At 47.3% G+C, this 26,403-nt stretch overlaps 1 protein-coding gene across 6 annotated transcripts in view; it reads right to left on the bottom strand.

The window, feature by feature from the left end:
* RNF220 (ring finger protein 220) overlaps positions 1–25,217 on the bottom strand; it is a 220,847-nt gene extending 195,630 nt beyond the window's left edge. For 2 of the 6 annotated variants that reach the window (XM_032117589.1, XM_032117593.1), the window contains exons 1-2: positions 24,889–25,217; positions 18,789–19,529 (exon numbers count right to left, since the gene is read on the bottom strand). In XM_032117589.1, the coding sequence (XP_031973480.1) occupies positions 18,789–19,413 (625 nt within the window). In that variant the 5' untranslated portion in view covers positions 19,414–19,529; positions 24,889–25,217. Of the gene's footprint in view, positions 1–18,788; positions 19,530–23,744; positions 23,822–24,448; positions 24,656–24,888 lie in introns of those variants that run through there. The other 4 variants (XM_032117592.1, XM_032117594.1, XM_032117590.1 and 1 more) reach the window with 4 other exon arrangements.
* Positions 25,218–26,403: the final 1,186 nt, after the last annotated feature.

Genomic DNA, 26,403 nt, shown 5'->3' with positions numbered 1-26,403 from the left:
ATTCCTATGGGAATGCATCTAGGAGCAAGTCAGGTATGGGGGCACATCTCCACCTCCACACTGGAAAAACAGTGGCAGTCCCAGGGGTCACCTGGAGCATCACCACCCCCCACCTATGGGCAGGGATGCCTTTCAAAAAGCAACCAGATGAGGCCAAAGTCCACGTGCATTTTCTCCAGTATAGTCCAAAGCCCACAGCTGACTTTCTAGAGTTTATTCTTGATTTTAAGTGGTTGTTTAAAAAAAAAAAAAGCTCATCACTGAGCGGACTGCATGCTTTAAAGTGCTTCAGCAGGCTCTGAGAGTCCACTTATTTCTGAGTGAAGATGGATACCTCAAGAGGTTCTCCTCACCAGTAAATAATTCATAAAAGACAAACAAGCCCGGGTCTGTTTGAATTAGAACAAAATATTTCTTTAGAAAAGTGAAGTGATTAAGCACAGGAGGAGCTGGAGATGACAGCTGGTGTCTGCAGCTCCGGATGAGTCACCTTCACTCGACAAGGCCCCTCTCTCCGGGAAGTGCTGCTGCTTTTTTTTTAACCCTTTGAGATTCCCAGGAATGATTTGTCACCGGGGTTATTAGCATTTCTCCCTTGATATCGACAGCTTGTCTTTCCTTCTTCTAACCGGTGAGTGATTTCTTCACACACTCGCCAAATATAGCCAAATCACCATGGTAAATGTATCGACAGAATCATATTAACAGCTGCTGAGCATTTACAGGGCTGTAAGTTATACAAAAAAAGAAGGAAGGAAAACACACATGGAAATAAACCAACTCTGATCAGCAGTGACAAGCATTTATTTAGGAGTCACTCGATGGAAATATTTTTTATGTTTTAATTGCTAATTATAGGCTACTACAGAAGGGTGGCTTTGGCCAAAATTATCCTTTAAACTGGAGCATTAAGCCAGCAGTGAGGACACCCTACCTGGATGTATCTTAGGAAATCAGGAGAAGAAGGATTTATTTTTAAAGTGCTGTCCTTGTTTAAATCAAGCCTGAGTTTGCCAAAGTTGCATCTCTCCTGGCTTACCAAGCAAGGACCTCTTAAGTGTAAAGTCTAGGTAAGAGCTGAAAACACATCTATCTAGAGAAAAAGAGGCCTTTTCAAAATCATTTGCTGAGGATGCTCTGGTCCTCCTCTCCCCTACTGGGCATCACAAAAGGGCCCAAAGGGACCACCAGGTAGTGGGCAGTAGCCAGCATCACTTGCTCCTCCAGAGCAAGTGCAGCAGAGCATCACCTCAATGCCTGCTCTAAGTCATACTGGACCTGGAGTGAGAAAACAGCTGTTCCTCTGCTCACCTTTCTCTGCATGTTCAGGACACATTCAGCATCCCCCACCTGGCCCCTCATTTGGGGGTATGGTTTTATTAGGGACACACACAGCAGGTATTTGCAGGATTCTCAATACTTACTTTGAGCCACCCAAGTTCCAGGATTGTTTCTGACCAGGTGTTTTTAACCCTTCGGGATTCCCACGAATTTCTCAGGAGCCAAAGCATTTCATTCCAAACAGCTGGTGGGAACTGCTGATGAGAAATCAGCACCCCTAAAGCTGTCTGCATCACCCTGTGCAGGACACAGGACCTGCTCTGCTCCCAGAAGAGCCACCCACCTGCCCTGGGACTCATAAACATAAAACTGACTTTCTGTACAAGGTGAAACACATAAGGAGAGCTGCTTGTATTGAGCAAAGTGCAGAGACCCACAGTGAACTCACTCTCAAGAAATTTAGATGTAGAATAAAAACATTCCTCTAGCCAGGCCCCTGAACAGCCCATCTGGGCCATGGACCTATGACCACAAAGGGAGAGAGGAAGAGAAGATGAAGCATTTCTGCTGCATGGGGACATCCACAGTTGGTACCTCAGGCATTTCACTAAGGTTCCTGCAAGAGTTTATATCTAATACCTGCTACTTCAGGATTTCTGAGGGTTGGGGTTAGAAAGTTGAATTTCGTGGGAGCTGTACTCAACCGAGTGGCTTCCTCCTGTTGAAGGCAGAAATGGGATGGGGAGAGGCCTGGGCACTACTGACATGCAAATATATTTGCTGAGATCCCAAAGCTGGCTGTGCTGACTCACCCAGCTCCCTCTTCCACAGCATCCCCTCATCTTGTTAGAAGTCCAAGGGAGACAGCCCTGCAAGAAACAGCTTCCCACAATCTCCTTGTGCCAACTTGGAGAAGGGCACATGGAGGCTCAGGTATGGTTTGCTGGCTAGCAAAGCAAGGACAGCAAGAGATGGGGAAGGAATGGCCATCATCTGAGACACAGAGACAATAAGTGACCCCCAAGAAAAGTGCTTATTCTAATCCCACTCACTTTCTTCTGGTATTTTCTAGTCAAATTGGGGGTATGAACCAAAGTAACTTCTCCTGCCTCTGCTGCTCACACTTCTCACCTGCTCTAGAAAGAACATGGACTAGACTACAAACTGAAGGCCCACAAAATGTTAGTGCGAAACCTGTCTTTAAAAATTAGATGTGAAAGCTGGTTTAGTTTTCAATTTCTTCTCTTCAACCACCTTCCCCATTTGGTTCCTTACCCTCACACACACCCTTTCCTTCCCGAAACTCCTTTGTTCAACAAAACAAAAACAAAAAAGAGGGAAAAAAAAAAGGAAAAAAGAAAAAAGAAAAAAAGAAAAGAAAAGCACCCACAGGAAAATAGTGCTATTTCACCCTGTCTGTCCTTAATTTCCTTCCCAGATTTGCTTCTCTGCAATTCTCTTTTAAAGCAGCCCAGCAACCAGACAGTGGGGCTGAAGAACGATCACAAGCCAGGTATTGGAAAAGTTGGACCCAGCCTCATAGGGACCTGGACTGCTTGGGAATGAATGGAGGAATAGGGCAGCATCACCACTTTCAATCCCTCCAGCTTGACCCTTGCATCATGAAGCTGTTCTTTTGGGCCTCCCATTCCCAGATAGCAGCTTTCTGGACCCAGGAAACCTGCACCATCCTGCTTTTATTCAGTCCTCTTTTTAAGAGTTGTCAGACACTGTGAGCTCTTTAAGACCTCTGCCCCAGCACTTCAGCAAGTTTCTCTTTCACTCTCTTAAGTCAGTGGGTGGCCTGGAGGTGCAGAGCTACACCCGCTGCCTCTGGAGAGCCATGTCCCCTCTGCCCTGCTGCAGGGGGTGCAGCAGGCTGTGAGCTCCCTGTCAGCTCAATCATGCCTCTCACTGATGCCTTGCAGTGTCCAGAGACAGGCTTTCTTGGAGCTCGGAGCTCCTGCACCCACTGGGAGCAGGACTGGTGGGATTTCAAGGACTTGCAACAGGTCAGAGCCATATCTGCCTGTGCACTGAGGAAGCACCCTGGCATCATCCATCTGTATCACCTCCAGCATCTCCCAGCTTCCAGGGAAGGAAATACCAGTTCATCTAAATCCAAAACATCATGGATTTGCATTCAGGCAGATGAACCTACCCCAAGGAGGATGAGGGGATATGACGCCATTTAAAAGGAGAGACCCAAAGGGAAAAACTGAGCCATGCCGGGACATGACATAAATATCTCCAGTTGCTGGATTCAGGCTGCCAGCAAAAGGCTCTTTCCTCACCAAGGAGCCCTTCCTCCTTCCAGCAGAGCAGGTGCCTGGAACCCCAAGAGCCATGACTTATCTGTGAGGTGTGATGGTGCTACGGGAAGCAGGAAAATTAGAAGCAACTTCTATTGCCAGAAGAAATCTCCATCAACTTCCACAAGAAGCAAACTCTGAAGAACAAGTGAGACCCTGGCTCTGGCCCCTGCAGAGCTGGGACCACAGGAGTTAAACACAGGACTTCTCTAACCCTCCGTACATCACTCAGGGAAAGGCAGTACCTGGCAGTGGGAACTGAGAATACAGGAAGCAGAGGTTTGCTGAAAATACGGACGCTAAAAGCTGTTCGGGCAGGCAGTGCCAAGTCTCATTCTTCATGTAAGAGAGCTCCCTCTAGGTCAAACACTCGGGTATTTCAGAGCCATCGCTCGTTTGGGAGCCCATGCTCGCCCCCGATGCCTTTCTCTGGAGTAGTGTCCGTCGGTCAGGAAGCCCATGGGCACCCCAGAAAATCTGGGGCTTGCTTTCCCCTCACAACCTGTCCCTCCTGCTGCGGACACCAGCCACCCATGCCCTGTGTGTGACGTGCACACCTGTGTGACACGTGCCGAGCCACCGGTCCTGGGAACTTCACCCAGAGCGGCTCTGACCCTGCATGTATTCAAAACACATTGAGATGTGGCACCTGGGGACATACTTTAGTGGCTGATGTGGCACTGCTGAGTAAATCGTTCGACTCGATGATCTTACAGGTCTTTTCCAACCTAAGTGATTCTGTGACTCCATGATTCTGATATGTTCAGCTGGAGCTACAGCAGGGAAGGAGCCAACCCGTTATTTCTCCAGCCCCGAACCCAATCTTTACCCTGCTTTGAAACACTGACGAATCATTCCACAAACCGATGAGCAGGGGGAGTTCAGAAGAGGCTTTTAAATTCACAGAGCTAGAAAAATCAAGATGGAAAAGACTTAATGCAGGAAAATGCAGGACCATTCCCCGCAGTGGGATCCCAGGAGCTTTGGCAAACTAGTTTTAAGCCTTCAAGTCTTTAATACAACTTCCTGTTTTATTTTTCTTTTACCTAGACTGGTATTTACTAATAAATATGCAGCTGGCTATATACAGAACAGCAGGTAGCTCCCATTTACAGCTGTATATAACTGACTGCAGCATTCAACACCCTCACTCTGCTATGCAGTATAATACCGACAATAAAACACACACCGTATTTGCAACTGTGTTCATGCTACTATTCTGGTACGTGACACACATTAGGAAACATATTCAGAACATAGAAAAGAATTTACCATTTACATAAAAAAGATGCACTGGGATTTTCAATAAGTTCCAGCATAATACAGTATCATTTTTATATCTTGTCTGCTCCCTTGGTCTTGCTGATTTAATACATCTTTTCTCTTTATAACCATAAACCTATACATTGTATGTATAGATTTTCTTAAGGATAATACATGGCGTCAGTGTGTATTTATAAAACTTTACCATAGAAGTGTAACAATTGTCAGAATGACTTAATCCAAGGGCCATCCAGGCCAATATCCTGCCTGCAACAGTTTTTTCCATTAATATGGATTAGGCAGACAATACAGTTTACTACAACCTAGTTTTATAACCATGTTAGTGATGATACTGCTGCCTTGTGTATAAATGGTCATGGAGCATAGAGTGCAGAGAAACCATATCGTCCCTACAGGGCAGGAGGGAAACTGAGGCAGGGGATATGGCAATTTTTCATACATATCAAGAGATACTATACTTACATATATATAGAACTTGATGGAGATTATATATAACAAGGAGCTGTCTGGAGCTCCAAATAGCAGCAGGCCCCACTCCAGCCCTTGCATCCCACCATGTGTCCCTGGCTGGCACCAAAAGAAGGGCCACAAACCTGGGGGATGTTGACCTGGGAAGAGTTAATGGTGGAGGTCTCAAATCCAAGCGCTGCAGGTGTCTGCTTTTAATTCTTTGCTGCTCTTCTCCGAAACAGCCCAAGGATTTCCACCCTCCCTCTTTCTCCTTTACAAATGAGTGTTTAACATAAGAAGAGAGGCAAGAGGAGCCAGGGCAGCCGGGAGATCTCCTACAGCCTGTTCTAGGCAACCTGAGCAGGCGGGAAAAGGCAGCTGGCTGGAGCCCAGCGAGAGAGCGGGGACCATGGGACGAGTCTTCTCACATCTGGTTAAGTACTGCTAAACCCTCCGACGAGCTGCCTAATTATTACAACACTTCTGCCGAAAAATTAACGTGCTTGGCCATCTGCACTGGGGCAGAAAGGGTAGGAAAGCAGGATGCAGGCAGCAATGGGAGCACCAAGGAAAGAAGTTTGCAGCACAAGAGCACAAGAGAAGGGCAGGGAAGCTCTGCCTGCAGGGACCCTGCTGGGAAAACAGCCTCCTCCCTGCTTTTTTTGCTGCACAGCACTGTCAGGATGCAGGCAGCAATGGGAGCACCAAGGAAAGAAGTTTGCAGCACAACAGCACAAGAGAAGGGCAGGGAAGCTCTGCCTGCAGGGACCCTGCTGGGAAAACAGCCTCCTCCCTGCTTTTTTTGCTGCACAGCCCCCAGGAGAGGATAATGCCAACAGAGTTGTTAATCTAGCAAGAACAGTCCTTGCAAAGAGCTCAACAGTGATGCCCTGCCTACCAAAATCAACAGAACGACCTGCCAGCAGCCCAAAACATAATCATCCCAAGGACCCAACAGCAGGGCCAGGAACAAGACCCAGGACACTGAGGTCCTTTCTGCCTGGCCTCTGCTCACTTTTCCGTCTTGCTGAGCCCCCATTTCAGTAACTTCCAGAAAATCCAAGTGTGGCATTTTGTTTCTGTAGGTCTCTATGAGTGCTGTAGGTAGAGTACCACCGAGGTAGCGTCATTCATTTGCGCATGTCTCTGCCATAACCAGTTAAAAAAGGCTGCAGAGAAGACACCAGGGTCCTGCTCCCCCAGCTCAGCTGTCTCTGTGTCAGATTAGTGGGTAAGCCTCTTTCTGCTACAGCCGTAGTGGGATTAATCTCTCTTCCTAGACAAAAAGGTGGGCTTATTTCCCAAGAGGTGTCCAAGTACACCCAGAGAGCTCAGCGAAAGCAGCAGCCTGCTGGGTGCCTTTTACCCACAGACATTTGATGAAATTAATGACACAAAAGTAAGTATAAAGGCTAAGACAAATAGAACTGGCAACAACTTGAACCTTTGGCCTGTCCTTTGAAAGTCTCTGGCAAGTCTCAAATCTTCTTGATCTGCTCACTAAAAGGATGACTGTCCCACAATTATTTTCCAAGCATTTGTTGGCAAGTTGTAGGAGGAAAAAGGCATTTCACTGAAGCTGTTAGTACAAAAGCTCAGCTCCAGCCAGGGCCCTGGACTCCACTTCAAATTATAATATTTTAAGTACCTGAAAATAAATATTTTGTCAGCTGCTGAGAATTAAGAAGTAGCTTCGACCTTTCAGAGAGGGGAACCCTGCAGAGAGCGGCAAGGCTCAGAGAGTTAGTTGCAAAACAAGCTCTGCCTGAGCCATTCAACCTGTCTAGCACACACACAGCCTCCCCTCCCATACTCCCAGCTCCCTGCAAGATGCCCAGAGTCACTGGGGCACGGCAGGCTCTCCTGCACCCAGCAGCTCCTTCCCAGCCAGGAAACATGCTGAAAACAGGGACTGGAGCAGCACTTTACTATAAACTGGATGCCACAAGTAAATTGAGCATCCTCGAGATGGCAAGAGCAGAGTCACCAGTCCACTCCCCTGTTGGTCACTGATGCTGTTGTGTCATATTGTACCACTCACAGACCTAGGAATTTTGTCCACAAGGTTTAAAAATATTCACTTTTGTTTTGTAAAATCTGACTATGACCAAGCACCTGGGTAGATGTACCCATCACTCTGTCACCCCATCACCTCTCAGACCTCTGAGCCACAGTGAACACTGCTCATACTCCAGCAATGGCAAAAGGAACTCACACAAAGCAGGAGATCTCTGTTTTTCCATCAGAGCTCAAGGAGTTAAATCCCTCTCCCTTCCCCCCCATCTTTCTGCCTTTGGCCTTTAGATCAGCCCTGGTTGCCAATGAGGACTCATCGAAACACCACCAGGCTGGGCCTGTCAGGAAGGAAACCAGCGCGTCCAGAGTTTTGTTGTTCTAAAGACTTTTTTTTAAATTTTATTTTACTGCTCAGGAAGGAAGCCAGAGCTTGCGCTTCACTCCAAGAATGTTGATTACTCATCCTTCCCTGCATTATTTCTTTTATCTCTCACTTTTATCTACCTTACTCCAAATTCTTCCCCCCAATTCTTTCTCTACCATTCCTAGCCACTGATTTCAGCTGTTCATCCAAGTTTCATTAAAAAAAAAATTTGGCAACTGTTTCGTCAGAAAAAAAAAATCCCATTTGTCATGTTTATTAAACAAGCCTCCATCCCTCCCCCTGTGCAGCCTTTTCAATCCAGGCACTATGGTTATGACTAGTGCTCTAGGATCCGGGCACCTCCAAAACAGGAACACAACCACCCTCACCTGGAGAATATCATAATCCCTGCTTTAGAGACAGACAATGAGAAATTACTCTGCTTGTCCAGGGTCAATAGGGTCCACAGCACAAGCACAACCTATGCTCAGGGCTTTGCCCAGGCAGCCCTTTCCTCTTCCTGCTCCGCATGGCTGCAAGGATTAGGCACGCTCAGCTCTGCCAATAAATGTGTTCTTCAATACCCCCCCACCACTCAAGCTAGAAACAAGCAACACAAGTAAAAGAATCCGTATGTGACGAGTTGATGACACATTTCCTTAGATGCAGAAAAATGTGGGTCCTGGATCACCCAAATGTCAGTGAGCCACCTGAGTACATAGCAGAGAGACTATCAGCAAGTGATGTCTAACTGCCTTCTCCTCCCAGGCTCTGCAAAATCCATCACACCACCCAGGGGTTTCCTTTTCTTCTTAGCCCAGGTGCAGCTAACAACCCAGACACAACTGGCAACATCTGGGAGAACGCACATACAGATGTTTCTCATTGACATCATAACCTTTCCCAACCTTCACCAGCACGTGCCCATGCCCCAGGCTGGGCGCCCAGGTGGGAGATACACATTGGGTCCTCACAGTGTTCCTGAAGAAGTGACCACTGGTGAAGCTTTTTTGTTTGTTTGTTTAAGGTTCTTTCTTCCTTGAGATGTGCCATAAACCTGGGGGCTGATCTGGACCATGCCATACACAGCTTCCCCAGGCTCCTACACCCACGACATCTCTGTTACATGCGAATGAGGCCAATGCAAGTTCTCTCTGCCCAGCTCTGTCTTGCTCTAATACAATCCTCCCCTGTTTCCACACTTAACGCATTGTTTTCATTTTAAGAGGGGAAAATAATGAGATGGTGGGAACATTACTTCTGGCTAGTGGAGACAGAGATCTGCAGACTTTCATGGCTTACTTTTTCCAGTATATCCTAGTCCTGATCCAAATATCATCATACTTATTTCAGTCCTGGACCAAATGTGGGACTGGACACAACACACTGGCCAAATTAAGACAGAAATAACTTGCAGCATTTTTCTACTTCACACTCTCTCAAACACTTCTTGCTGACATTAAATTTCTGGTCTGCAGACACCCTGCTTCCCGCACTACTAATGTCTCAGTGCCTTCCATACAGCTTCCCTGAACACATTAGCCCCAAATCTTGAGTGAAGGCAGGCTGCCCGTCACCTCCCCTCTTCCGTAATCAGCTCTTTGGGAGAAACACTTTTGTGCATGAACCCAAATATGCAGAAAGGAAGGAGCAGCACAGACGGCAGCAACCAGTCCCCAGGAGCAGAGCTGGCAGCAGCAATACCAGCTGTCCTGTACAGGCTGTATGCTGAGCAAAGTGCAAATCTGAGGGCAAAGAAGCAGGGTTGTAAGAGTTTGGCTGCCCATTCTCCCCTCCTCTCATCTAAGGGGCACCTCCTGATGTATGAATCCACTCAGGCTGGCAACTTTTTGATTGTAACCATTAAGTTCCTCTGCTCCTGCTCAGCACAGGGTTATCCAGGTCACTGATTGCTCCTTCATCTCCCCAGCAGAAAAAAGAAAAGCCAGTGGTCAAGCTGCCTCCTCAGGGAGGCTGAAGACAAGTGCTCAGGAGGTAAAAGCTGTCACCCTGGCTAAGGACTTTGCTAGAGGCTTATCTCCCACCTATAGTGCTGGAAATATGAAGTGAGGCTGGTTTGCAATCAGAAGAATAAACAAGGGAAGGAAGCGAGTTTCTGCAGCCCCCCCCCGATGGTTGCTGCAGAGTTTGGATCCCTCTGACCTGCACTGATACCCAACTCCCAGGATTTCCACCCATCTACAGCCATCGTGAGATGGACCTTGCGAGATTCCTCACACTGCAAACAGTGACAAGGAGACAAGGTTCCCTCTAGCCTGCATGGGCCAAAGGTTGGGCTGGGTGCGGGGCAGCTCTGCTGCAGCACGGCCAGGCCACCCTGATAAGGCTTTCACTTACCCAGCCAGAGGTGCAGCACCCAGGGTGCCATTCACTGTCCTCCTCTCTCACTCACAAACACCCTCACATCACCTCCTGAACAACATGGGGGCTCACATGGGGCCTCCGGTAGGGAATTTTGTGGAGCATCCCCCTGAACAGCCAGGCTGGAGAACAAGGCAGAGCTGTGATCTGGTACCAAGTTTCTTCCCATCCCTGCCCAACTGCCAAAGCAGACTCTCTGCTATGAGGGATGATTATCCTATGAGTCCTGATAGAGAGGGATGCTACAGGACAGACAATTCCACATTCTAAATGGCTTTGCAAGTTGTTTCTGAAAGCGCCGGGAAACAATATAAAAATCAAATGAAAAGGTTGAGTCCTTTTTAATTAAAAATATCTTAATTTAAATCAAAGTGCCAAAAATCCCAGTAGAAAGAAATGGGTCCTTCAGGGCAGTGCTCTTTTACTTGTTGCTCTGTTTACAAAGCCAATTGCTTTTGGGCAGGGTGTCACAGGGAGCCTTCACCCCAGCTGCTTGTCCCAGTGCCTTCTGATTTAGTTTTCATACAAGTGCCAAGAGGCATTCACTTGCCTCCCAAAGAACAAGCCCGTGCTCAGGGAGCCAGCCGTGCCAGCCCAGCAGCTGCAGCTGGATGTGTCCTGCCAGCCTCACCCTGTCCAGGACTGTGGCACTGCACATCTAGAAAGCCCAGGTAACACTGAAGGATTGCACCTGCAAAAAGCTCATGTGCAAAAGCTCTTGGGTCCTCCTAAATTGAAAATTTAATGTGGTTATTCTGGTGAGAGACAGTTCTTAAGAATCAGTGCTGCTGGGGGATACCAAGGACACAGTTGCCAGCTCTTCCTTTTAGGGGTATCCAGAGACACTTGGTGCCTTCCTTTTCCCACTTCAGAGCAGTCCAGGATTCACAAGAAAAAGCACAAAACATATTCTTACTCTGCAGTTCAGTGAGAAAGCTGTTCTCAGCCTGAAGTTAGCAAAAGGGGAAGATTTTAAAAGCAATACTGATTAGAAACCATGCCCCAAATGAGGAAAAACACGAGGGAAGTGTCCCACACCTGAACTCCACAAGCAGTTTTGCTGTCACCAGGACTCCCTCCCATGTTATCTGCATTTAAGACAATAAATGTCTCCTTGTCTTGCTCCTCCCCAGCATTGTTTTTCCCCCTCTTCTGTTGCTCAGGGCACTGCTGCAATTCAAGACACCAGCAAATGGTCGAAGGAGAGAAGAAAGTGATGGCTAAGAAGAACTCCCAGCTTATCACAACCACCCTCATGTTTTTAAAAGACAGAACAAAGAAGAAATGGACTGATACAGATAGTACCAAACCCAGCAGTACTTCTTCAGCCAGTGCTTTCCTTGACTCGAGGGCTGAGTCTCAGAGAACAGCGGCCAATCTGGCCAGCAAATACCCAATACCTGACCAACAACAGGAATGTAATTCAGTTGTAAAAAACCCTGAATTCAGGGTGATGAATTTGTCCCAAATGTCTGACAACCACGAGTTTCTATACTCAGGCCAGCAAAGCCAGGTATGCAAACAGCGATGTTGCATGAAAGGGGAGAAAGTCACAGCTTACATGTATAGATCTACAAAGATGCACATGCCCTTTTTCAGAGGATGCTGTATAGGAATCCGATCCTGTATTAGATTTCCAAAATAGAAATCCATTACTTCTGAAGAATTTCAATTGCTCTGCATAGCTGAAAAATGTCCTCAAAAGTCCCCAAATCTGCTATTCCGCCCTGAAGAAGAGAGGTGAAACATTCACAGGCTATCAAGCACATTGACATGATAGAAGACCACCAGTGACAGGAACCACAGGATAAAAATTGTCACAATTTGCTATCAATGGCTGCTTTTCTTGGAATATGATATTAAAAGGAAACAACTTTGTTCCCACTATGAATTTGCATTAGAAATCCATAATAAAAATAAAGCTTAATATTATACAAATGGGTACAGTTCCCTATAGTGCTCCTGATGCAGATTAAGGTTAGACAGATTTTAGATGACAGTTATTTACCTCAGTCTAGCACCATGTATGCACAAAAATAATTTATTTTATAGCTGCAGATATTAGCCAGAAAAAAGAGATGAGAGGAAATCTTACAGTCTCACGTAAAATATAATTATGTCTGTTTTCTACTCCTTGGAAGGCAAACAAAGAGAAAAAAATGAATCTGCTGCTAGCATTTAATGGGACTTGTCTAAATGATATCAAACAAATAACAACCAGCAGCGATTCACAAGCACCTTCACTTCTATTTTTTTCATTGGGGAATTCCAGAAACATTAAGACCGTGTTGCCTTGAACACTTTCACTCCTGCAGAGCAGGATTAGGCCCATGCCTGAGTATGTCTCTTTCTTCCAAGACCTTCAAAATATCAAGGAAAGAAAAATAAATCACAGAGGCACTAATGCTTATTCTCTCCCTCCTGAAATGTTCACCTTCCCCCCTGCTTCTCCCAATTCCTTACGCAACCACCACCAATCAACCAGGAAACTGTTGCTAACTCTTGAATTTTGCAAGTTAGCAAGTAAAATAATAAAACAATGTTTTAACTGTCAGAGATCCTGGCTCACGAAGTGCACTTTGGTCATTTCCTTTAATAACTGTAGTTTAGTAGTAATGATTTATAATAGTTCATAATATTCTACTAACTGTACTATATTAATAATACTAATACTTTGCCCTTGCCTAGTGTCTTCTGTCAGAAGATATCAAAGCGGCACACTCCGCTGTGAGGGAGGTATCACTACTCCCCCGTTAGGGATCGGGAAACCGTGACTCCAAGCCATGCCCGAGGTCAGGATTCCCGATCCCCAGCACAGCACGGCAGCCACCAAGTCTGGCTGCACTTCTCCGGCCGCAATCCTCTGACAGCAGTCGAGCCTGATCGATGGGGCTGAAGATTTAATGTGATTCATTCCTTCTCGAAAAGCAAGGTTTGGCCAGTGGTTGGGAGGCCGTGGTTTTGATGGGAAATACCGAGCAAGGTGGGGGGGTTTCCCTGCAATTGTAGAGTAAGTACCCTCCTGCCAGCATCCAGGCACACAGGGCAAAGAGGAGCAATCAATATTTACTGCATCCATGCCCACCTCTTCAGCAGGAGATGGATAAATGTAACATTTCGGTGTTGCTGACCACTCCGAGGACAGTGGTTACAAGCCCTGACACCAGCTCCCGGGGCGTCCAGAAATGAAGAGAGAAGACACGAGGCATCTCTGGCATGGCAGAGATGACGTGAAGACTGGCCGGATGGCCGCGGCTGCACGGGGAAACATTTTGGAGGAGAAAACAGCCCCAGCCCTCCCCCTCAAACGATCAATTAAAAGCCATCCTTCTGCCGAGAGCGGGCGAGGACAGCAAATGAGGGCTGCGAGGAGCAGTACCCGGCCGGGCTCTGCATGACAATTGATGGGAAGGGGAGGCTGGGGGAGGCAACCCTATCCCTCCCCTCACCATGGTGATTAGGTATTCTGAGTGCACCAGATAGCCCCAAATAACAGAAAGAGAAATACAAACTGGAGACCGGCAGATCCAAGGGAGGCCAGATGGCCCCACAGCCGGCAGGGGCTGCTCCCATCCAGCCCTTCCCCACTTTTAACTGTTCAAACATTTCTTTATCCCGACAAGACAATTAAGCCGAACAGCATGGAAAGGAGTCTCGGCAACCGCTTGCAGAGAGAGAGGGAAGGTTGTTGCCAGAAAAGCAGGAAAAGGAGGTGACTGCTGCGTGCTCCAAGACCTCCCTCCATGCAGTACACTTTACTCCACGAGGATGGCGAGTATTTGGTGGAGCAACAGGGATGGATGCATGGTCATCATCCCTGCTACTGCTACTGCCCATCTGCCTGCCCAGCCCTTCCAAAATTCCACTGCTGCTTCTTCACTCCTACATTACGCAGGGGACTGCACGACAGAAAGAAACATTCCACTCGATTTATTTCATTATTTCACAAGCAGAGTTAAGCTTGCAATTTCCCATGGTCATGGCTGATTATCATTAGCAACAAAGCATCACTTCATGTTAGACCCCAAATTTTACCAGCCTTGGAAGTGGTGCATCCCAGCAGGAAGAGCTGTGAGCAATGGACGTGTGGACACATGCATTCCCCCTCCAATCTATTGTTCCCCCACAAAAAATAAACCTTCTTCCCCGCAGCACATGTACATAGACACACACAGCTCTCTACACAGGTCATAACATAAATCCCAACACACACGTCTGAGCGGGTGGGTGACAGCACAAACAGCCCTCGATCTGATTTCCAAAGCACCACATTATTCAAGAATTCATGCTGTGATCATCATAGCCCTGATGTCCATCACCTGAAGTGCAATTTACATTTCATTGATAACAAACCAGTTGTTTCAAAAGGGAAACTAACTGCATGCTAGAGATGCTCTTTAAAACCCCAAAGTGGAATGAACAAACCCCAAAGAGCTCACGAATACATCACACAACTTCTCCTGCAGTAAAGAAACCAGTTGCAGCACAAACTATGTCCAAGGTGAAATATGATTATCAAAAATAGTAATAATCAAAATAATGTTAATAGAATCACTCCTACTACACTCAGCAGATCCAAGGGAAGAGCAAGGATCCCAGCCCACTCCCAACTCAAATGTTCATCCCCTGGGCACAGCAGGAGCTGGGCAAGAGCCGCCAGCAGGAGCAGGGAAACAGACTTGGAGAGCCAGACTCTGGCCAGAGGATGGAAACTGAATCAGTGACCAGGATGCAAAGGATCACCTTCACACATTGGTCTGTGCTCCGCAAGAAGTCACAGACAACACATGATGGAGACCAAGCAGCAGACAGTAATGGGAAACCATCTTCTGTGGTTCCAGGGAGGCTGGGGGCACGGGCAGCCCCATGGGGATGGCAGAGGTCTCTGCTCTGATAAGGTCCAGCTCTTTGCCAAGAGGTCCCAGCTTCGGCACTGACCTCTGCCTGTCACTTTGTGAGAAAGCAATGCCACAGGAACCGAGTACAGAAGGACACTGAGACAGATTTTATTAGAAGTAAAAAACTAGGAATCTTTCTTTTTTCCCCCTGATTTTAAAATAGGGCTATAGATCTCTTTTGCAGAAAGGAACATGCCATTTATTTCCACTCCTTCTAGGAATCTCAATTATTGTACGCTTATTAAAGCAAACCCATAAAATATGTCTTCCAGTGCCTTTAACACATGCTTTACAAGAAGCTCCTAAACTCTAACAAATGGCATTATTTTTCTCAGCAAGCACCTAAGGGAATGGGCCCATCCAGTGCATGGTATGTCTGCTTATCCCTGGAAAGACTCCACTTTTCCACATGCTCCCTGCACACTCCATCACTCCGGATGTCCTGAATACTCACATTTTACAGCAAGAGACAACTAACCTAAATGCAGACATCTCAGCCCAATTTGCTGATTAACAAAGAGTGCAGTCCCACCCAAAAGCACCCCAAAAATGCTGTCCTTTTGTGGGATGCCGGGTATGGGTCCAAGCAACATCCTGCTTTAAAAGTAAGGAAAGGTTCATGCAAAAGGCTGAGAAACCTCTCCTGCATAAACACATCTCTTATGGGACCAGGTGCTAATCTGAAATACACCAGCAAATATCCCAAATAATTTTACTGAATTCTGCAAATTTCTTCCACTGGTGAAAACAGGCTGAGACTTTCCTCCCATGACACAGAGGACTAAACATGCACCTTCCAAACACTCCTTAATGTGAAAATGTCTCACTTTGATCCTTCTTTTCTTGCAAAGTCTTCCAAGCAAAAACCTATTTTTCAGGGAAATTAAAACTCAGTGATTAAATTTTATTTAAAAAAAAAGGGGGGGGAAACTTTCTCTAGAAAATCACCCTTTAAGCTATGAGATAAAATAAGTATTTTAATGATCTATTCAAAAAAGGCTCCTGTGCGGTGGAACAGAATACTACGCAGGGCAATCATAGTAATTCAGCTTCCATGTAATACAAACCCTTTCAGCAATCTGAAAAATCCACCGAAATGGTGAAGCTTTGCAAACATGAAAAGCACCTGTTAGATATGGGAAAGTGTTGCTGATCTATGAAAATTTTACAATTTTTGCTTGCAGTTGTAGAAAAGCCCAATTACATTTTTACTTTGAAGCTACAGCCACCTACCTGCTCCATAAGGAGCACAAGTAGGCAGCTTTTACAAAGGGATATACATAACAGTTACACAAGGAATCCACAAAACTTCTCAGAGACAACAAACCTCCCAAAGGACACATTTCTACAGAAACTCCAAAAATATATCTGCAAATGTTAATGCAAAAGAGGATCACCATTCTATCTGCAAACTGTGATCTCTTGAATTTTTCACTTCAGAAGTTTCTGTTTTCTGATGGTCAGCATCAACGACCATTAGGATCCTCTAAAAGCTCCACCACTCGCTCTCAGCCTCCAGCAAACACACCCATACATGTGTATGCACACACCAAATAAATTTGCCATCTTAATGGAGCGAAATTTCCATGGTGCAGTATCCATATGTGATGGGAATATGATATAGAGCCAACAGACATATTTAGTGTACATCATCCCGGTAGCTACAGAAGAATTTTAATGTCAATGAAATATCAGGGATGTTGCATTTGCTCAGCTCTACCGTGCAGAAAAGCATCTTGAAGAGATTGAACATGGTAACAAAAACAATGCAACAAAACACCTTCCACTTCTGCCCAAGTTTTCCAAGCTATCTGCAAAGTTTTTATTCTGCTTCGTTTCCCTGGCAAGTCCCCTGCCATGGCACTGGCAGCGGCACTGGCAGCAGCGCTGGCAGCCGGTGTCACCCTGCCTGCATCTGTGCAAAGCGCTGTCTGCTCCCCGAAGGAGAGGAACCACGTTCGGCGCACGCTCTTGGCAGAGGCAAAGCACAGCAATGGATGTGGATGCGTCTGTCTGTCCGCAGCTGTGCTCCATGTGGTCTAATTCATTTAACAGATTTACTTCTTTAAATGGGGTATCTGACAGGATTTTGCCAGCAAGATCCATAGCAGCTGATGTGCTCTAAATTCATTTAGCCAGCGGACTCTCTCCTCCGCTGCTATCTCTCAGAGTACTCTTTCGAGCAAGCTTCATTTTCACAGCCAGGTTATATCGATAAGGGAAAGAGCATCAACAAAGATGTCTCTAAGCCTTGCCATCTCACCTGCCTCCCCCATGGATAATTATATTACCAGCTTCCACACATCCACACGTGCTCCCACCTACAGCTACTTCCCCTACGGACCCAAAAGGAGAGAAAGGAGATGCTGAACAATGAAAGGAGCTTACGGCACAAAAAGTAGCACAGTCGGGGGTGGATCAGAAGGAGAGGGGGGAGAGACACAAGAGATCACACTGGTACTGCGAGAAATACACGGCTCCTGCCTTCAGTGGGAATTGTCCTACCCTCACAAACGCGGACAATAAAAGACACACTTGCAGCATATTTCAAAACCAAAGAGCGATGGATTTAAAAGGCAGGTTGATTTTATGATGACTTTTATTGAAAAGGTACGCTGGGTTTAGGCAGATGTCTTTTAGCGCTGGTAAGTTAGCACAGTGCCTAATTCAAGGAGACAGCCTGAGGAAGCAGCGCCGACAGGGGAGAGAGAGCCACAATGTCTCTATTACTCTCCTCAGTATCATAAAGGGGAGAAGAAAAATCACATCTGAAAGGGAGAGGAAGCAACGGTGCAGTAGGTTTTTGTTTTAAAATAAAAGTTGTAATAATAACAACAACAATAATAAAGTTGTTTTCTATGAATAAAATTCAGTAGAACAAAGGAGCCCATGTGAAAAGCAAACCACTCACTCCGTGATTACATGTCTGGGCTTACAGAAAAACTCTGATCGTAAGTTAGCACTCCTCCTTGGGGCACCACGCTCTGTTGCCCCCAGGCCACTCCCCACTGTGGATCACCTCCCAGCTCTGCAAACCTAGAAGCCTGCCCTTCATGAAGGACAGCTCTGCCCCTACGTGTGGCAACACCACAAGGGACAAGGTGATGGGGGAACAGGGAGTTAGCCCTGAACAAGTGGACTGGGTTCCTTTAGTCCGATCGCTGGCCTGCAAAAGGGCACATCACCTTTCAGTGGGCATCAAAATGGGGGAAACACTCAGAGAAAGCACGTGATGCAACAGCTTATTGAACTGTAAGAACAATTTGTGTTTGTCTTAAAGAGGGAGCTCAGTGGCCAAAAATATTCTTGAGTTAACCAGAAGAAAAGGAACTTTTGTCCTAACCTGAGGCATGAATCCTGACACTCAGTAATGCATTTGCTCTAAGAATGGTGTGCATGAAGAAAAGGTCAGAAAGAAACACCTGAAGAAGCAGGGGACACATGCTTGCTGCAAGGTTTGGGGAAGTTCCTGGCTACACATTCCAACTGCATCCTTGTTTACATACATACATGTACCAGCACCCACAGCCTCACACTGGTGCACGGACAGCTTTCTGCGTGGTCAACATCGCCTCTCCAGCTGTTTGCTGGAAGGTGAGTTTCCTTCAAGAGCACCTCACCTTAAAATCTGTCAATGTCCTTTTGGAAGAACAACGCGGTATTGCATGGCTGAGCTCAGCAGGCAGGAAAGGCTGCTTTGCCTCTGCCTCCAGTAAGTCTCACAGCACTGCGGGACAATCACCTGTTGAGTATCTCAACAAGGCACAGTTAAAGAGCCACCAAGTCAACAAAGGTACTTACATCTGTCACTTCGGTCTTCAGGACTGGATGAGGTCTCACGGTCAGAAATGAGGCCAGAAACAGCAAAGATCTTCTTCCCTGTATCATCAACTTTGAGGGAGCCAGGGGAGCTGGAGGGGAGCTGGGTGCCAAACTCGTACTCCTTCCCATCAGTGTCCGAGAAGCGCAGATGGGGTGAGTCAGTGTCATGGCAGTTTTTCAGGCGCTTGGCCGGGGTAAAAGCTGACTGGTAGCTCTCCCGGTCTTCAGTAGATGCAAAGGGGCGGAAAGCCCCGACGCCGCTGTGGTTCAACATACTGATCGGGGTGCAGTCCAGGTTGGGGGGTGCAAACTGGGGGTGGAGGTGAAGCAAGGATGGAGGAAAGTCACGGTTTGCAAATGCTCCCGGCACCCCGCCTTGGCGGTGATACATGGAGGCAAAAGTATATGAGCCATTGGTAAAGGGAATATGCACGTCCTTATCTGCTGACACGGGGACCCCAAAAGGCCTTGGCTGCTGGCAGGGAATGGAAGCATCACGGCTGGCTTCGGCAGTGGAGGCGAGAACCATCAGTGCTGGGGAGGCCAGTGGGTTGGGGAGATAGGGTGAGTTCTCCATCTTGAACGCTGCCCGGTGTAAGTCCATCGGAGTCTCTTTCCTCAGCAGGATTACAAGCAGAATGATCTTCCCTGGAAGGAAAGCAAAGCGATGCCTAGGAATGGAGTGGGGAAAATTACTGGAGCATCATCACCCTTCGAACACTGCAAGGAAACAGAAAGGGAAAGAAAACACAACCAATTAGGTTTCTGCACTTGTTTCTCTGGGATGCTCCAGCAGCAGGGTGGCCACATGTGTTACAAGCCACCGGCCGGAGATGCGCCACTGTTCTCATTCAAGAAAATCAATAGACAACTTCACACACTACTGGAGTCGGCCCTGGCCCTCCAGGTTAAAGGGTATCATCCAGTGCAGATGGATGAAAGGCAAACCAAACATAATAACATGCAGATTTAATAATGCACTAATAAAAAATGTTCAGTCTAAAATTAACATAGTAACTCCAAATTATAACTGGAACTTTATATGGCAAGCGGCACATATATATATATAACCGCAATAAACTTAAGAAAGCCTCCACGTACACACATCCTGCTATTTGCTTGGGGGTTGTGGGTGTATAACCAACATAAAAACATCCATTGTACATAGTTACCCAAATCAGCCAGCACACACAGTTATACTGTACACGATGCTTGAGACGTACGTAACTGACAGGTATTTTCTCTCACTCTCACAGTACATATGGGTAGATGTGTACTTGCACACACAGTGCTCCATACCATCATATATATGTATGCACACCATTGGAATGTAGGAATGTGGCTGTGGCCGGGTGCGTGTGTATAGCACAAACACTCACGCGTGCACACACGGTCCCCAAGAGCCAAAAGAGAAGAGACTCCCCCAGTGAAATGCCTGGCGTCTCTGACAATACTTAAAATCATAATGGGTGCTTCTGCCATCTGATCTCTGCAAGCATCTGCCTTTCGGGTCGGGGACAAGAGAGGATGGATCAGTAATTTTAGTTCCTAATGCACTCACTCTTAAGTAGATTTGTAAACTGCCCTGGATGTGCCATTAACATTTAGAGGGAAATGTTAACAAAATTTCTGCCTCGCATCTTGCTGAGCCTCCCAGGTTGGCTGCAGCCACCCACCCAGCCACAACCCCCTCCCAGGGTGAAAGAAAGGAAAATCCTTCTTTCTCTATCTCCCCCAGTTCGCAGTGCCTTTTTGTGTTGTTATTTTCTCCCCCAATCAATCTCATGCCTTTTCTTTTAAGCTTCCGCCGCCTGCCATTCAGGCCCCACAACCCAGCTTAAAATACAAGGACTATAACTTTGAAACAATATACTAGCCGCTGGAGCTCAAAGGGCCAGAAAAATCATATAATAATAAAAAGCTGTTACAAATTGTGCCTCTTAAATCCAGAGGGTCAAACATCTCAAATAAAACTTAGTGAAAGAGTGTCTCCCTAATGGAGTGCCTTTTGTACTCCATGAATGAGGGAGCCTAGGTTAACAAAGTGTATGAAATCCAGTCTGGGGCTTTAATGCAGTTCAGTGATAGCATTTCCTCTCTCCCATCCTGTACCCACTGCTCCACTGACTGTTATGAATTGTGAAGATGAGTGGACATCATCTCTCTGCTTCCTCATTTGGCACCCATCCTTACAGACATCATTGCTAAATTACCAGATTATGTATCTCGCATTAACGGATTTGCTCTCTTCCAAATTTTAAATAACTTTCTCGTTGAGTTCTTGCCACAGAGAGCAAGGGGGAGAGGAAGAGTGAGGGATGCCAAGGGCAGCCTGGTCAGCACTGCAGTCCTGGGTACACTTGCTCTGCTGCTTCACATGAGGCTGATCAAAAACTGGAGGTCAGAAAACTGCAGCCACTAGCAAATTTAGAGTTGTTTGGGGCTTATATAACCATGTAAATATAAATATATATATATACACACACACACACAATTATATATTCAAAGAGATGCATGCAAATAAGCCACTGTTCTCAGAAAAAAATGATCATTAACATGGAAGCAAAACTGGGCAATCACAGAAAAATACAAATTTCCAGGGGAAAAAAAAAAGGCAACCACCTCTGCCTGCTTTTCTATTTTTGCTGGTGCTTTCACACCATTACGTTAAATGTATTTCATAAATTAGTAATCTGGCCGCAACACTTGACACTCCTGTAGGATACTGTGAATCACTATGGCCGTTTATTCGTTTGCAAACTTCATTACACCGGGAATAAATCAACACATTACAATATCTCAGCCAGCCAAATTTAATTTTTTTTCAGCTCCCACTTCCTTTTTCGTTCTCTCTTGCTCCCTTCTCGCCCAGCACCTCCCCACCCCCCAGCAACACGGACAGATTAGGCTGCAGCGGACCAGTCATTATGAAAATCTATCGTTAATACACTCCCAATGTCAAAATGTCATAGGTTTAAATACAGAACCCAAAAATAAGAAAACTAACTGACCTTCTTAATTAAAAAATATGGATTGCAGGGTAATCAGCTGGAGGGAACATTTGGGGGCTGGGAAGGCAGTGGGCACAGGTGGAGTGAGGAGCTGCTACTTTTCTGCCTCTATGCTGATTTTTTTTAATTTAGCACCTCGCGCAAATCCAGATTAAAATAACTCCAGCTATTGATCTGAGCAGTGGAATTGACATTAATTTTAGTTCACTTCTCACTTTGCAAAGGGATCAATAGGAAGTAATAACAGCTGACATCCCCGCTGAAAGGAGGAGAAAAGACGGGCTAGAGACAGAAATCGAAAAGCAACCAAATAAATCAGCAGCCACTTTTCCACGGCATCAGACAAACTCCAAACAGATTGCAAAAAGTCTTTGTTGAATTAACTAAACAAGGAGTAGAGGGAGGGAGGGTGGAGATCAATCCAGGAAGCTGCATAAACTGTCTACCAAGTATGAAGGTTAGATGGACATACTGAAAACTAACTCTGATTTTTTTAGCATTATTTTTTTCATGGCTACCTATTTGCATAGTTATTGGCTTTTAGAGCTACCCTGTTTAAGGTGTACACAAATTACCTGTGTAATCGTGCATGTTCCTAATAACGAGGCTAAATACACCACAACCAAGGCAAATTGTAGCAAGAGCCTTTAGCTCTGAACCATAAAAAAAAAATCACCAAGGAACAAGTAGTAATCAGTTCTCTATGGCTTAGTTTTGAATCCTGTGCTTACAAAGGTTGTAGCACTGTGCTGCATTAGTTAAGAGGGAAGTCTGATAAAAGTAGAAGCCATGACAGAGCTGCATTTATCAGGCATCACAAACACCCACCAAGTGGAGAAAACAGCAGTGACCACTGGTTTGAAGTGTAAAACCCTCTTGCTAATCAGCCTGCAAAGAAACGCGCTCATATGCAAGCACATGCACACCCCATACACAGCCACCAGATCTGCAAATCTTTTACTAAATGTTACTCAGAGTTCCTATTACTAAATCACCTCTCTGCTATCGATTAAAATAAATAAAACACACCACTCTGGTTTCTACAACAGGTTGCATTTTTGTGGTCTCTCAACCATTTCCAAATGCCAGAGATTAAAGTAATGGGGCAAATTAACGTCTTTCTCCCTCCAGGGAAAAAAAAAGTTTTCTTGGGGAAAAAAAAATTAATTAACAAGCTATAGGGAAGGAAAAAAAGATTAAAACATTAGGAAATCCAGGAAAATTGATGATGCATGTAAATTAGGAAATACCCAGGAAAAAAAAATCACAATATCCATTTACATTAAAAAGTTTTTTCCCATAAATGTCAAGTAGGAATTTAGAAATATGCTCTGCGTAGAAAAGCCAAAGATTATAAAACAAAATAATGCCAGCTGTTTGGGGATTTAAGTGCTCAAATGGATTATATATTTGAACCAAACTGGATTTCCTTATAATAAATAAAACAAATGCAAGCTCGAAAGCCAACAAAGGAGAGCTCTCATCACTGGATTAAGATACAAAGGAAAAACAGTTAATTTTTTTTTTTCCAAGGCGTGAAATATGCCAACTGCAGCCGCACACCCGGACAGCTGCTGTGGAAATCGGTTTAAGGGGAAAAGGAAAAAAATTAGGAGCGCGGTGAGCGGAGGAGGCGGCGGCGGGGGTCGGGCGGAGTGGCTCCGGCCCCGGTCCCGGCCCCAGCCCTGGACCTGGACTGCGCCCGCTTCTGCTTGGCCGTAAACTTCTTCTTCAAAAAATTTAAAAAAAGAGAAAAATTAAAACCCTTTTACTTTTTTTTTTTTTTAATAAAAAAACGCGGGGAAAAGCCCCCGGGCCTGGAGGGCGCTCCCGCGGCGGCGGCTGCCGGAGGGAGGAAGAGCCGAGGGTTTGGGAAGAGGCAAACAGAGAAAGAAGGGAAAAAAAACCCCAACCCACAGCCTACCGATGGGTTTGCTGCCGCTTCGCCCCCGGCCCGGATTCCCGGCCACGCTTCCGACTTGGCGAAATCCGAACGAAAACCGCGGGCGGGCGGCGTCGCTCCGGGGGAAGCCCCGCTCCGCCGGGCAGGGCGGGCGGCGGGCGCGCCCCGGCCCCGGGCACCAGCCCCTCACGGCCCCTCACGCCCCCCGCGGGCGGCCAACCGGGCTGGCACTCGCTCGCCGCCCCCTCTCCCTCCCGCTCCCGGTTTTTCTCTCCCGCCCGAGGAGATTGTTCAATGAACCCAAATAAAATAAAATCCGTCGGGGGTGAGCCCCGGGCTGGAGCCTACCGACGCCGCCAAGCCCCACCGCTCCGCGCTCCCCGCCGGCGCATTAAACAGGTGTTTGGCGGGGCCGGGGCTGAGGGCCCGGTCCGGCCCGCCTTGGCCCGGTCCGGCCCGGCCCGGCTCCCTCCCGCCCGGCCCCGCACGTCCCGCCGGGAAGCGGCGATCGGGACGCAGCCGGGGCGGCTCGTCTCCTGCCGCCTCGGGAATTATTCACTCCCGGGGAGGGCAACGGGAGGGGGCACCGCCAGCCCGTTCCATACAGCCCGTTAAGTCGCCTTTCCACCCCTCCACTTTTTCTTCCTCTTTAAAACCCGAGTTACAAAGATCATCAAACGCGAAGATGCCCAGAGTTGTTTGGATTTATTGCAACAATCACTTACCATACACATTTCCTGTGTGGAAGGATAAGCATTCAATACAACTCTTTAAGTAGACAGTTCCTAATGATTTCATTGTGGTCAACCAGATGGTTTTTATGTATTTAGATCTGAAGGTGAAGAATTATTTTCCATGCTTCCAACCTATTTACAGACTTCCCTGGTCTAGAGCTGGGGTTGTTGCTTAAAAGAAAGAAAATCCTGCAATTTCTCGATCGCATCGCTGGATGATCCAGAAAGTTTTCTAAAGAACCTAAAGCAAAAACAGGGATAATTCCTTTCACCTCTTCTGGCTTTCCAAGCTACGCCATTCACATGTGGAGTAATTTTAGCTCATTCGTTGAATAACGCTGCCAATTTAAACCGCCTCTCTACCTTTGTTTTATCTGCAATAATAAAACCAGAACAACACCGCATGTGAGATCCAGGCACTTGATTCCTACCTGGAAGCAGCCAGGGGCAAGGGCGGCAATCTTTTAGAGATGAAGGACCCGAAGAGGGGCGAGGATGTTGGATAAACTTCAGCCGCGTCCAAAATTAAGCTAAGTGCGACTTAACAACGAGTGGCAGAAAAAAAAATATCGGTCTTTGAGCGGGGATCGCGCATTTTGGGGACGGCTTAAAACTAAAGTTCACCCGGGGACTGCACGATCCCAAAAATGAAAGCTTCGGAGTAAATAAAATTATTGGCTGGGCAGTGTTGCTTGAACGCACAGAGACCCTGGCGGCTGTTTTGGTTTTGGGCTGGTTTTGGTTTTTGTTGTTTGGTTTGGGGGTTTTTTTCCCCAGATACCTTTATTGCAAAATAAAAGACTGAGTTTTTATATTTTAAAGGGAAAAAAAACCCCACAAACAAAAAAAATCCCAAACCAACAAACCCCTGGGTAGGTGCGTGGATCTGCTTGTTTCCTTTAAAAAAAGTTTTTGTTTTGCAGCTGCTGGGAAATGAAATTGTCGCTGCCCAGAGCGACCGCGGAGAGAGCGAGCGCCGGGAGCAGCGGAGGGAAGCGAGGAAATAACTGCCCGGCTTGCCCCACCGAAAAATACGGAAGAAAAAAGAAAAGGAAAAAAAAAAAGAGTTTTTAAAAAATGATATCTATCGGGAGCAAGGGATCTGTGCCAGTCTCCGGGTCCGGCCGGGCTCCCCCTCGCCGTGCGCGGTCCCCAGCCGGGCTGCCGCGGCGGTCCCCGGCACCTGATCCCCCTGGTGGCTACCGGTCCCCCTCGGAAAGCCACCGGGGGGGCGGGGGGGGGGAGATCCAGGCAGCTCGGGGCTCTCCGAGGGTGCGGGGGGAGGGGGGGGCCCTTTTATCTGCCTTTCCCCTCGGCATTACCATGCCGATCCCCACCCACCCGGCCCTCCCCGCGGCCGGCGCGGCTCCCCGCCGCCTCCGAGCTGCCCGGCTTCCCCGGCGCTGGGGAGGGAGAAGGAGGAAGGGGGAAAGGGCGCGGGGGCTGGGATGGAGGTAGGGGAGGGGGGGGTTGAAACTTGCCCTGCAAAGTTTGCGTGTGGCCGGGCGGGCGCGGTGGCCGGTACTCACGGTGCGGCTGGCGGCGGGCGCTGCGCGGAGCTGGCGGCGTGCGGGGAGCGGGGCAGTCCCGGGCGTGCTGGCCCCGCTGCCCGCCCGCCGCTCGCATGTAGCAGCGCGGGAGGCGGCGGGGGTGCGAGGGAAGGAGCAGTGCTGCCTCTCAGTGCCGGCTCTCATCAGTGAATGAGCCTCCACTCTCCGAGGGGCTCCCGCCGCACACACACACGCACACACACGCGCGCACACACACACGCACACATACACTCGCACACACACGGAGCCGGGCTGAGCACTGCATACATTAGGACACTCGGGCAGTATGGGAAATGCAGTCCAGGACCGGCGCCCACCCGCCGGCTGCCCGCCAGCCGTGGCCCCCGGAGTTGCCCAAACGGGGCGTCGGGGGCTGCTCCTCTCCCAGGGGCGCCG

The sequence above is a fragment of the Corvus moneduloides genome, chromosome 9, assembly GCF_009650955.1.
Source record: "Corvus moneduloides isolate bCorMon1 chromosome 9, bCorMon1.pri, whole genome shotgun sequence".
Taxonomy (NCBI): Eukaryota; Metazoa; Chordata; class Aves; order Passeriformes; family Corvidae; genus Corvus; species Corvus moneduloides.
The sequence above is the reverse complement of the archived record's forward strand: the minus strand, read 5'-3'. Positions and strand labels throughout refer to the sequence as shown.